The 13,679-nt window shown below is 38.1% G+C and overlaps 1 protein-coding gene across 1 annotated transcript in view; it reads right to left on the reverse strand.

Annotated features, from left to right (window-relative positions):
- Positions 1–13,679, reverse strand: part of LOC149616043 (neuropeptides capa receptor-like) — a 61,846-nt gene that overhangs the window by 3,228 nt on the left and 44,939 nt on the right. Inside the window, exons 4-5 of the mRNA XM_089856229.1 lie at positions 3,264–3,633; positions 46–177 (exon numbers count right to left, since the gene is read on the reverse strand). Coding sequence (XP_089712355.1) covers positions 46–177; positions 3,264–3,633 — 502 coding nt within the window. The remainder of the gene's footprint in view (positions 1–45; positions 178–3,263; positions 3,634–13,679) is intronic.

A 13,679-nucleotide genomic window follows, 5' to 3' on the forward strand; every position in this document is an offset into this window, starting at 1 on the left:
AAAAGTCCCAGCCATTTAATATCAGTTTTTGAAAAATACGCTTACCTCCTGTGTAGTAAAGGATTTCATTGAGTTGTCTCAAGGTCCTAGTCCATTCACTGGGGTCAAAGAAGCAGGCAAATAATCTTTGCGTGTGGAATGGTGCCCAGCAGACGAAAAATGCGATCACCACGGCAACTGCAATTAAAAATGTTTTAGCAATTTTCAAAAGTAAATTCATGAAAGTAATTTATCAGGACTATTTTAAATGCTGTTAAGTGTTGTAAGGCAGTCGGTTGTATCCTTAATTGAATAGACCATTTCGATTTAACTGAAAGGGAAAGCCTCACATTTCGCTCTATTTTATCATGAGAGTGGGCAATGTGTCAACCCTCTTGTATGTCCTAATACTGAGGGATGCATACCACCAGGGATATATTTAATTTTAGAAGTAGGAATGGGGAATAGAGTAAGCTGGGCGGCCGTCAAAGTCCCGGACCCCTTTCACGGGACGGGGGGAATGAAAGAAGAGGCGGTTCATAGCGACAGAGGTAAAATGGAGTTACGTACTTATCACCGTCCCCGTCAGCAACGTCATCAAAACGTAGTTTAAGTGAGCCAATCAGATAATTTAAACTTTTCGTTACGTGTTGGAGGGAGGGGCTTTATACTGGGCTATGAGTCGGACTGAAGTAAATACTAACCGTTCTCCATTCCTTTCTACATCGAAAAGGTTTATTATAACCAAAAGCGCATAGATAACCAGAAAGTGAAGAACGAGAAGCCTAAACCGCAACGTGAAAAATGAGTTCCCCCATAGTCGATTCAAGATTTCCGTCCCCCTTACAGAGCGATGGGAAGAGTTGGTCTTATGCCGCGGCGGAGAGTTACTTTCGCGTAGTTTTACACAAGGTACATGCGTAAGTTGGCTCGAAAATATAGTTCACTTATTTCTTTATTTTCATGTCGTCTGCTATAGTTTAATTCCAAGGCTTAATATAATCTAGTCATTTAGGTAGTCGGGAATCGGCACATTTGTCAAAATGTCAGATTTGAATTTAGCAAACATTTTAGAAAGCTACGAAAAGGATGACTTTTTCCTGATTGATAAAGACGGAAAACTTAAAGGTGCAATAGAATGCATGAAAAACAATATCAAAATTCAACTTAACGAAACTTGAAAATTCGACGACGATTGAACCGAAAGAGCGCTTAAGAACAACCGTTAAGCCTAGTTAAGCAGCCGATTTCTCAATAGTATTCCCCACTATCCCCAGGAGCCGCTACCATCGCGAACTACTTTCCGCTTGTCACGTGACATTAACGATGACCTAATATATCTCTGATTCGATTGGTAGTTGAAAACGAGGCTCACCAACCACCCATTTGTCCCCCCCTTGCTTCTCATTTTACACGAATACCGTTGCTAAAGGCTGGAAAGGTTTAATGTTCTTCACTTTCTGATCTATGCGCTTTTGTTATAACAAACCATGGACGTAGGTTTAAATCCAATCAAGGAAACAGTTGTTTATGTAAAATTCGGGACTATTTACATAAATGGTTGTCTATTTAATTCTTCAAGATTAAAATCGTCCTTACACATTCATAAAATAAACATTTCTGATACTTTGATATTTACTCTCAAAATGGTTTTTAAACAATGACCCGCGTATCTCAATGGCTAAAGAATACAACGTAAAAGCAAAAGCGCATAGATCAGAAAGTGAAGAACATTAAACCTTTCCAGCCTTTAGCAACGGTATTCGTGTAAAATGAGAAGCAAGGGGGGGACAAATGGGTGGTTGGTGAGCCTCGTTTTCAACTACCAATCGAATCAGAGATATATTAGGTCATCGTTAATGTCACGTGACAAGCGGAAAGTAGTTCGCGATGGTAGCGGCTCCTGGGGATAGTGGGGAATACTATTGAGAAATCGGCTGCTTAACTAGGCTTAACGGTTGTTCTTAAGCGCTCTTTCGGTTCAATCGTCGAATTTTCAAGTTTCGTTAAGTTGAATTTTGATATTGTTTTTCATGCATTCTATTGCACCTTTAAGTTTTCCGTCTTTATCAATCAGGAAAAAGTCATCCTTTTCGTAGCTTTCTAAAATGTTTGCTAAATTCAAATCTGACATTTTGACAAATGTGCCGATTCCCGACTACCTAAATGACTAGATTATATTAAGCCTTGGAATTAAACTATAGCAGACGACATGAAAATAAAGAAATAAGTGAACTATATTTTCGAGCCAACTTACGCATGTACCTTGTGTAAAACTACGCGAAAGTAACTCTCCGCCGCGGCATAAGACCAACTCTTCCCATCGCTCTGTAAGGGGGACGGAAATCTTGAATCGACTATGGGGGAACTCATTTTTCACGTTGCGGTTTAGGCTTCTCGTTCTTCACTTTCTGGTTATCTATGCGCTTTTGGTAAAAGTATACAATCTATCTTGTTTATTGTTATGAAAATTGTTTCGTTCATTGATTCGTAATGCATGTTATATCTAAGAATAAATATCCTGAATTAGAACTGATAATCAACTAGATATTCCATTGCCAAAATATAAAAGTGGGTTAATATAGTTTAGCTTGACTTAACAGATCTGCCTCCAACAATAAAAATATAGAAGGGATACTGAAAAGCACTAACGCTTATTATTGGATGCCTAGTACCACCTGACTTCGGGAATACGCTGGAAAGCCTAACGTGTAGTGTCCATTACGCGCCATTACGGAAACCAGAAGTAAGATAAGGGACTAGAAGTAAAGTGCTCTAGCATTGGTAATAGATCCTGGCGCTAGTGAACAAATTTGAAGTTTTTATGCCGCTTCCATCGCGCCTACACTAGAGAGAAAAAAATTGGTCGAGTTCCAAAAACATTTCCTACCCCCTTCCCCTCAACCGAAAGGAGCGGAACACGGACGCGGTGCTTGAATCTAGTTCGGCCGTCTACCGCCGCGAGCGTCTCACGTTTTGGAGGGAAAATTCAGAAACCGCTACCAGAGGGCCAACCGTTGGTGTGTTATCAAGAATATTCACTTTCGCCAAATGAAGAATTTGGTCACCTCGATACTTCTAGTCCCTTATCTTACTGCTGCTGAAACTTAATTGCACGTATCTTCTTTAATATTGTAGATAGAAACATGGTTTCATTGATATATTCATTAATTTTATACACTATTTCGATTAAAAAAGATAAAATTCTAGCCCGGAGTATCCCCTTTAAGTACCCAGTTAACACATATATGACAATAGAGAAGGATCGAAGTCTGAGCACTTACTCAGCATTTTATTGATTGATCGTCGAGCAGGCTGTTGTTTCGATTCTCGAAAGCTGGTTCGGCCTCGTTCGGACGATGCTCCTCCGTCCACGGGTGAATGGCTAGTACCCCCTCCACCTCCGGAAGTGGCCCGGCTACTGCTAGAAGAGCCTCTATTTTGACTGTTGAGGCGAGAGAAACGCGACTTGCGAACTTGGACGCCTATTTTGACGTAAATAATGACGATGAGTGTCATTGGAAGACAGAAGAAGATGAAAGAGGAGAATTGAACCAAAGGCAGACTAATGTCGTTATTATCCATTGGCAAAGCGCAAAATGCCGACTCTTGCAGATAGGAACCCGTACCGTTGGGATACAGGAGGTAATTCACCTGTTGAGTATAAATGACGAAAATTTTAGTTTTTTCCTTAAGCCTTTCATCTTTTATGTATATTTGGGAAAGTTCATAAGATATGTTCACCATAAGTTTGTCATTGGTTACAAATTGGAGCTTGTTATGAAGTGAGTGAGGTAGGTCATAGATTCGATGTAAAGCGAGGGAAGCCTGGTGAGGCGCCGCTGTCAAAGGCTTAGTACAGACTAAATAGAATTAGATGGACTGCAAAATTAACCGAGTGTAGCCAATCAATTCTCGCTTGTCGTTCCCGCCCGAACTAGCTCTCAGTAAGTCTCTAGCATTACGATCGAAGTATAGGTAGTGTCATACTTATGGAACATATCTTATAAACGTATGACATTTGAGAAAGTGGTTTATTTGTGTGTACAGTGACAATTTGTTAATTTTCGAATTTGACCAAACCGTGTGATTGATATCAGTAATACTATAGGGAAGTTTCATTAGAACTGCACTGTGAAAAAAAGGGGTCGGAAACGCACCTTTAAAGGTGTTTTCTTCCCCCACAGGAGACGCACCCTTTTAGGTACAAATTCGCACCCCATATTTAGGGTATTTATAAATACCCCCTTGAATGGGGTGTTTTTCATTACCCTAAGGTGTTTAATAAAACCCTTAAAGGAATTTAACTGGACCTCAGAAATTCTGCTTAGGGTGTGAAAAAATACCCTTTCATCTTTTAAGGGTGCGAATCGAAACCAAATATGGTATTTACCTGTACCTGATAAATTCGGTAGGGTGGTTCGAAAAAATACCCTTTCAATTGTTGAGGTGCGAATTGAAACCATTTATGGTATTTATATGTAATACTTTTCCACCATTATGGGATGGAAATTAAAATGCATTGGCCTGTACCTGAAAAATTTTCCCTGGGTGCAAGAAATGGCATTTCGGCCATTTACGGGTACTAACAGATATAAAATTTGCTGTGAAAAGTTTAATTATTATCATACATGGTTCTCTTTCTTAAAGTAGAAAAATGATGTTCACTGCACTTTGGCACTTTAATGTGCCTAAATCGCTACGTAATATATATCACACAAGATGTAATAAATTAACTTTTACATTAAGTCTTTAATTCGAGGTTCAGAAACGAGTGTTAAAATTCATTATAAATAGTGAAATGACTTAGACCGCGAAATTCAAAACCAAAAACTTCAAATCATTTAAAAATGTATCTAAAACTAGTATACAATCAGAACGTGACTTCGCAATTTTTCGGTTTCTTCGTTTTCTGCAATGGAGTACTTCTCAGAGGAAGGTTACGTTCACCATCGGCTGTATTAATCACCCGTTCTATAGCTGTTCTGTGACAAAATGGTGACAAGTCAAAGCACTTTCTGTCCATTATCCACGCCATTTGTGGATTTGCCATATTATCCTCAGAAGTTGTATTATAACTCTCATATATCCACCGCTATGTTTATAAGGAATTAATGAATAGCCATGCCTAAATCTACACGCAAAAAGAATTAAAAATTAGTTGTTCGTTATTTGATTTAATCTTTTAATCATAAATTAGTCTGATATATTGTTCATGGGCTCACGGCTTTTATTGAGACGTTGAAAGCTCTCGAAGAAAACTAAGTCAAGAATCAAAATGGTTCACATCCGTATTGGCATCAGGGCTACGGAAGCGTTTCTTCAAATGTCCACGCGGCTAGAAGTAGGCAACCTAAACCCCAGCAAAAAGAACCCAAACTTAAAAAAACTTAGCCAAACGTAAACCTAACCTAACCCTAACCAATCGAACCTAACTCTAACCTAATTTAACAAACCATGATTTCTATGGATAATTGCGATCTTTTCCCGGTCCAAGCTGTTAAAATGGATGAAACATTTACATAAATCAAACTTTAACTTATAAAAAGTTACTTAAAATAATTACCTTCTTAAGTGGTTTGATAACAGTGAAACAGAGACGCAAGTACACCAAACGTTAAGCCTATTTTGAATTTGAAAATGTATCGCGCCTCGTGAATCTGCGTTCGCGAGCTAAATGAAAGAGTGCAACAGCGCGTGCGCTGTTGTTTGGGGTATAAAAATACACCCTTTTCCCATTAAAACACCCTTCGTGTGTTAAACATTTACTAAGGGTATGATAATACACCTTCAAATTTTTAAAGGGTTTTTATTAACACCTCAGGAGGTGCTAAAACACACCTAAAGGAGTTTTTTGACCAAAAATACCTTTTTAGGTACAGATTCACACCCTCAAAATACCCTCTTTTTTTACAGTGTGGTTTGTTTGAGTTCTTTTCAAATTTTTGGGGTTTCGTATCAATGTTATGAACGTCCTATTAAACACTCGGAAGATTTTAGCTTTATGAATAACCCCTAATTTAGTACAGTTTTTTTGAAATTAAAAGTTGTAAAAGGCTATATATTTTTAGTGTCCACAGATAGGAATCTCATAAGCTAAAACACCAGGGTCATGATGATTTTAACAATCAAAATCAGATTCACCAAACCATAACCATATCAAACCACCCGCAAGCGTGAATTCACAATAAGACCACGGGTAATCACCATTGTACAAGGGCGCCAGAGAGAAATTTGAGGTTCTACGCCACCTAGAGGGAAAACGAAGCAATTCTCTCCTTCCCGATTCTCTCTAGTAGTTTCTACCACCTTATAACCCGGAAATCTAAGCAGTCGTCTGCTTCTGCAATAAATGGCAGCGGTAATCGGTTTAGTACGGGCTTTTAAGACTTAAGTTGTTTGTTTAAGATGAGGAACAGCAAATTATCTCGAATTTTTAAAGAAAATGGGAAAAACTCTTAGTGATAAGTGTACACAGTACAACCGGATTCTTATGAACAGGATAAGTACAAAAGATAAAAGTGTAGGTTGCCGCATGCCTTTATTACGCGAACTTCAAAATCCACGTTTTAGCCCCACTAGCAGACGACAATGTTTGTTATGATTACAAGTATTAATAGAGGTAGAGCTTATAATAGGTAAGAATAAGATATATATTAATCCTTGTATTTATTCCCAAGCTTCCGGTAGCATCCCTTGCGCGATTTGAATAAAGTTTCCCTTTTGTGCCACCAGGAAGACTTGTCTCCCGAGTTTTACCTAGACAATGCCAGAATGCCTGTGGCTAATTGGCCATATGTCTAATCAGCGCCACTAGCGGATGGTCTGAAAACTACTCCCATAGAGTCTAGGTATATTTAAGCGGGTTTACAGAATTTCCGTCAGATGGCGCGGCGTTCGAGCCACCTGGCGGAAATTCTGCAAACCCGCTTAAATATACCTAGTCTCTATGGGAGTAGTTCTCAGACCATCCGCAAGTGGCGCTGATTAGACATATGGCCAATTTCCCGCCGATTCACGCTTACGGGTGGTTTGATATGCTTATGACCAAACTAAAGTATAAAATATAAATAAAATAAATTGAAAATTTAGAGCGCAAACAAACATATTTAGCTTAGACGACCTTCGAAACGTTATGAAAAAAAAAAATTCAATATACTTTATCGAACTCTATATATTCTGGGATATCCAAGTATTTACCAAGGTACGATAAATCCTTTTACTTTAAAAATACGGTGTATAAGGAACCGTCGAAAAACTTTCTAGGAAATCCCCCTCAAAAACAAATAATCCTCTACGCTTATCGTGTTTGTTTTAACTCTTTATCTAGTTGTGAGAATAAACAACCTCTGCTAGGATTATGCGAAAGTAGTTTTATGTGGGGTTGTGTCCTTGTGGAGCAAAAAACACGGTAAAGCAATGTTCATCGAGGAACTGGTTAAGAAAAGTATTTCTAAAAGCTCGTATTGGAAAAGATTATATAGACCATTCCATAATTCCAGAAGATGGGGTACCACCATCTTAGATAATGATTCTCGAGCCAAGAAGCACTGCTAGAGGCACTGCGAGTTGGCTAGTCTGCCGTGTGTAGTGAACTCGAACTAGTGCCGTCTAGCGTTGTCTCTTGGCGCTAGGGAATTAACTTAAGGGGGCAACCCCGCCCCTTTGTGTTGGTTTATCTGCAAGGAATTTATGAATTAGTCTATTATATAAGAAACTTGACAAAATTCGTATGAGGTTTAAACATTGGACCAGAATTACAAAACTCGAACTAATGCCGTCTAGTTTTGTCTCGTGGCGCTAGGGAATTAACTTAAGGGGGCGACCCCGCCCCTTTGTGTTTGTTTATCTGCAAGTAATTTATGGACTTATAATAGACTAATATAGGAAACTTGACAAAATTCGTATGAGGTTTAAACATTGGACCAGAATTACAAAACTCGAACTAATGCCGTCTAGTTTTGTCTCGTGGCGCTAGGGAATTAACTTAAGGGGGCGACCCCGCCCCTTTGTGTTTGTTTATCTGCAAGTAATTTATGGACTTATAATAGACTAATATAGGAAACTTGACAAAATTCGTATGAGGTTTAAACATTGGACCAGAATTACAAAACTCGAACTAATGCCGTCTAGTTTTGTCTCGTGGCGCTAGGGAATTAACTTAAGGGGGCGACCCCGCCCCTTTGTGTTTGTTTATCTGCAAGTAATTTATGGAGTTATAATAGACTAATATAGGAAACTTGACAAAATTCGTATGAGGTTTAAACATTGGACCAGAATTACAAAACTCGAACTAATGCCGTCTAGTTTTGTCTCGTGGCGCTAGGGAATTAACTTAAGGGGGCGACCCCGCCCCTTTGTGTTTGTTTATCTGCAAGTAATTTATGGACTTATAATAGACTAATATAAGAAACTTGACAAAATTCGTATGAGGTTTAAACATTGGACCAGAATTACAAAACTCGAACTAATGCCGTCTAGTTTTGTCTCGTGGCGCTAGGGAATTAACTTAAGGGGGCGACCCCGCCCCTTTGTGTTTGTTTATCTGCAAGTAATTTATGGACTTATAATAGACTAATATAGGAAACTTGACAAAATTCGTATGAGGTTTAAACATTGGACCAGAATTACAAAACTCGAACTAATGCCGTCTAGTTTTGTCTCGTGGCGCTAGGGAATTAACTTAAGGGGGCGACCCCGCCCCTTTGTGTTTGTTTATCTGCAAGTAATTTATGGACTTATAATAGACTAATATAAGAAACTTGACAAAATTCGTATGAGGTTTAAACATTGGACCAGAATTACAAAACTCGAACTAATGCCGTCTAGTTTTGTCTCGTGGCGCTAGGGAATTAACTTAAGGGGGCGACCCCGCCCCTTTGTGTTTGTTTATCTGCAAGTAATTTATGGACTTATAATAGACTAATATAGGAAACTTGACAAAATTCGTATGAGGTTTAAACATTGGACCAGAATTACAAAACTCGAACTAATGCCGTCTAGTTTTGTCTCGTGGCGCTAGGGAATTAACTTAAGGGGGCGACCCCGCCCCTTTGTGTTTGTTTATCTGCAAGTAATTTATGGAGTTATAATAGACTAATATAGGAAACTTGACAAAATTCGTATGAGGTTTAAACATTGGACCAGAATTACAAAACTCGAACTAATGCCGTCTAGTTTTGTCTCGTGGCGCTAGGGAATTAACTTAAGGGGGCGACCCCGCCCCTTTGTGTTTGTTTATCTGAAAGTAATTTATGGACTTATAATAGACTAATATAAGAAACTTGACAAAATTCGTATGAGGTTTAAACATTGGACCAGAATTACAAAACTCGAACTAATGCCGTCTAGTTTTGTCTCGTGGCGCTAGGGAATTAACTTAAGGGGGCGACCCCGCCCCTTTGTATTTGTTTATCTGCAAGTAATTTATGGACTTATAATAGACTAATATAAGAAACTTGATAAAATTCGTGTGAGGTTTAAACATTGGACCAGAATTACGGTAACACACGTAGATAATAAAGTTACATAATGAAAATTTTCCTTGTTTTTCTAAAAGGTTGCGATTTTTCATGGCGGAAAAGACGTTTTAAGGAAAGTACAAGTTGGGAAAACCAAAATATTACCTCTCCGTGTCGAGAAGATTATATAAACTTAAGTATCCAATGAAAACGTCGACCTTTTTGCCCTCATCCTTTCCCGCGCTTTGCGCTTCCTCATTTCATCCTTGCTCTCAACATTATCTTCCTCCATTTTACATACAAAAATCAAATACTCACAAAAAGAAGCGGCAAAAACCTGCTGGCTCTATACAACCACTAAATTTGACTTAATGTCCAATTTCCAACAACAATAATATACTGGTAGTTTAATTGACAACCTACTAGCATCGAAATTCTCATTAAGAATGGCTCCCGTGGATAAAAAAGGGCAATTTTCAACTAGGTGGGTGTTATCTCATTAGATTTGAAAAATATCATTTGTCTTTTTTACAATGCCTAACCGTTTGGATTTTTTTTAAAGCAATCTTAGCACCAAAAAATATTTTTTGATACAAAATAAATGTTTTATATTCTTATTAAGAATAAAACAAGAGGATAAAAAAGGTCTGTCCTCTCGTAATTTTTTAAGCTTTTATCATGATTACTCTATACAACAGTAACAAAGAGTATAAACCCATTAGTGGAAGCAATATTTTTTTTCCGAAACAATCTCGCTTATGTTTATCCTCTCTAGACTTCGCTAAAAACGTATTACTCCTACATAAAATATTAATAGACAGGCAAGGATTCATACCATTAAAGAAGGAGCGCAATGTCATCCATATTTTCATTTCAAATACAGAGAAAAGAAATTATTATGTTTCTGAGAGGAGCTTCCCATTTTTGTTGTTGTTTTGAAAAATATATCGCAATGCACGGGCCTTGATAGATATAGGAGGCAATGAATGAAATATATCACAATGCACGCGCCTTGATAGATATAGGAGGCAATGAATGAAATATATCACAATGCACGGGCCTTGATAGATATAGGAGGCAATGAAGGAAATATATCGCATGCACGGGCCTTGGTAGATATAGGAGGCAATGATAATCTCTCTCTTTGCACGAGAGGTTTATCTTTAATATTTAAATAAATATATATATTTTTAATTATTTTAATCTTCAATAATTAACATTAATAATAGTTAAATCGTTTAAAATAAAGTTATACCTATTATCTTCTCAAACTTTGCTAATATTGACGTTTAAAGTGAAGGGTACCCCTCTTGCCGGCTTTATTCAAGTTTGGGGTATATATACGATTCGTTTCCATTATATTAGTAAGGAAAAAGCGCAATTGCGAAAACCTTTGGTGGCGATCCCACCTTAGGGAGGCTAGACGTTTCTCGTAACCCTAGCTGATCGCCGCGTATATTCTAAAACCAAACGATGATAATGGAGTAGAAGCCAATGATACAGATTGGTGTCTATTGGTGTCTATGTGGAATAGACGGAAGACCAGTGGATGGTGGTGTTAGAAGCCAGCGTAAGTGCAGACGGTGTCAATGTGGGATTGACAAAGAACAGAAGATGGTGGTGATTGGAAGCCAGTATGTACAGACTGCTGTCCAAGTCGAATGGACGAAGACCAGAAGATGGTGGTGATTAGAAGCCAGTATGTACTGACTGGTGTCCGTGTGGGATGGACAAAGACCAGAAGATGGTGGTGTGAGAACTCAAGTAGAGGAGCCATTTCCGTGACTGTGAAAGCAGTTCGGAAATGGCGAACACGTTTGCTCCGATACGCAAACTGCGAACGCGGTCACGTGGGTGTAACAACGGACAGACAGACAGACAGACACACAGACAGACACACAGACACGGCCGTTACAGAACCTCTCCTGGACTACGTCACACGGAGAGGTAAAAAAGAAAAAGAAAAATTCCAACTGCATTAAGCACTTTTCTTTAAGATGTTTTCAGTTTTCAATGGGCGTATATGGCCTTCAACATCCTCAAGTTGTCACTTAACTTAGCGTATGGATTGAAGTAATAAAAGTTGAGTTTTAAAAATATTTTGGAAGAAAAGTCTCGTTGTCTGTCTACACCTCATTGGCGTTCATTTCCATTGATCAACGACGTTACGAGTAAATAATTATTATGTTACTACATTCGAGAGACATAAAAAAATTGTTTTGACTAAAAATGGGGGCAGACGCATTCTGGAAGAACCAAATGGTGAATTTATAATTTTACTATTGTCTGTGCACAATCTAAGTAGAGTTGTTTGAGTTACTAAGTTTCTCAAGGCTAAAAACAAACAATTGAAGCAGACATCTCCTACGCTATTGTTTATACAGCCCTCCGAGGATATTAAAATTAGATATTGTGTACCAAACAAAGCATTCCAACGTCTTATTGAATCGAATAAAGTTTTCTTTTGTAATATCATAAATGTCACGAAAACAAGTGACATTTCTTAAAGGCATACACCAGACTAGAATTATTTCTTTCTTAATCGAAAGAGTGTATAAAATAATGAATGTTATTAATTGAAACCATGTTTCTATCTACAATATTAAGGAAGATACGAGCAATTAAGTTAAATCCGTAATGGATGGCACTACGCGTTAGGCTTTAACGCTAAGAACTGACTGGGGAGTACGCCTATTGGACGATTGCGTCAGGTGGTACTAGGCGTCCAATAGGGGGACTCCCCAGCCCTTCAAGGGAAAGCCTAAGGCGTAGTGTCCATATGGCGCCATTACGAAAACTTAACTGCTTGTATCTTCTTAAATATTGCAGATATAAATATGGTTCCAATTAATTATATTCATTATTTTATACGGTCTTTCAATTAAAAATTAAAAAATTCAGGCACATTGTATCTCTTTAAGCATGTTAGGTCAATTTCTTGACCGTCTATTGTAACTGTCCTTGATTCCATAATAACGACATCGAGCCTGTGAAACCACTAGCAAAAAGTGTGCATGGCATAATTTAAGAATGTTAAATAATGTAAAAATTAATTGGGACAACTAACGTTACTTTCAATTATAGTTCAACTTATTTAACTTCGTGTTAGTATACTTGGTGAAAAACAGTGTCTAAGAGGGCACCACCATACCACCCTGTTCAGCAGCAGAGAGTTTTAGTGATTTTCGACCGTGGAGTAACTAACTAAAGGACAAGAAATAAACATTGAGAACAGCCAAGTGGAAATTGAAGTAGTCAACTGAAAAGTCTCCATGCACTTTGCATTTAAGTTTCTTTTTCCAAGGATCCCTAAATTTTAGAGACCATCAAGTAATTAGGCGAAATAACAAACGATAAAATCTAATCTTGCCATCTTAATCCTTGTCAGCTATAGTCTAGGGGCTAGCAAACGTGCCTGATTGGGTTATCCAAGATTCCCTACACTTCCGAAGTAAACGCAATAATAATCGAAGAGTTAGAAGTCTTCGGGCAGTGAAGGCGAGAGCCATTTCCACTTTCCATCACAAGTTTACTTTTGCAAGGCCGTATATATTATTATCAAGAAGTACTTCAGTTTGTCTAAGAATGTTGAACTCATATCTTCAAATAATTTCAAGAAAACTTCAAATAACAATTAATAAAGAAAAGTTCATAAGATATTTTTACTAAGTTTCTTCACTGGTCACTGAGAGCTTGTCATGAAGTGACGTAGGTCACAGGTTCGAGGTGAAGCGACGCCTGGTGAGGCGCTGTCAAAGGCTTAGTACAGACTAAAAAGGAGATGGACTGCAAAATTAACCGAGTGTAGTCAATTCTCGTGTCGTTCTCGAACTAGCTCTCAGTAAATCTCTGGTATTACGAAGTATAGGAAGTGTCACACTTATGGAAGATAGCTTATAAACTTATGGCAGTACATAGTAAGCTAGCCCGTCATAGGATGGATTTATCCTTGCTGTTCTCCTTTTTGACTACTTATTTCCACTCCATGCTTAATTATCCTTCATTTTTGGCCACAGGCAAATTTCTCATGTTATGCTTAGAAGTACGGTTTGACGTTGAAGCCCCATCACGATAATAGTCAGTTCAATATTCATGGTACAAATCACGGATAAAGCAAGATGTACACGTCTGAAGTGTTATTTACCCCGAGGTAACGATTCTCTTAGATAAGGATCTTAGTAATTTATTTTGCTAAATTAAATCGGACGTTTACTCTCCAAAACAATAACTTTATGAACG

This window comes from Phalangium opilio, unplaced genomic scaffold, assembly GCF_054372755.1.
Source record: "Phalangium opilio isolate 3A_F unplaced genomic scaffold, DU_Popi_V2 ptg000217l_1, whole genome shotgun sequence".
NCBI lineage: Eukaryota > Metazoa > Arthropoda > Arachnida > Opiliones > Phalangiidae > Phalangium > Phalangium opilio.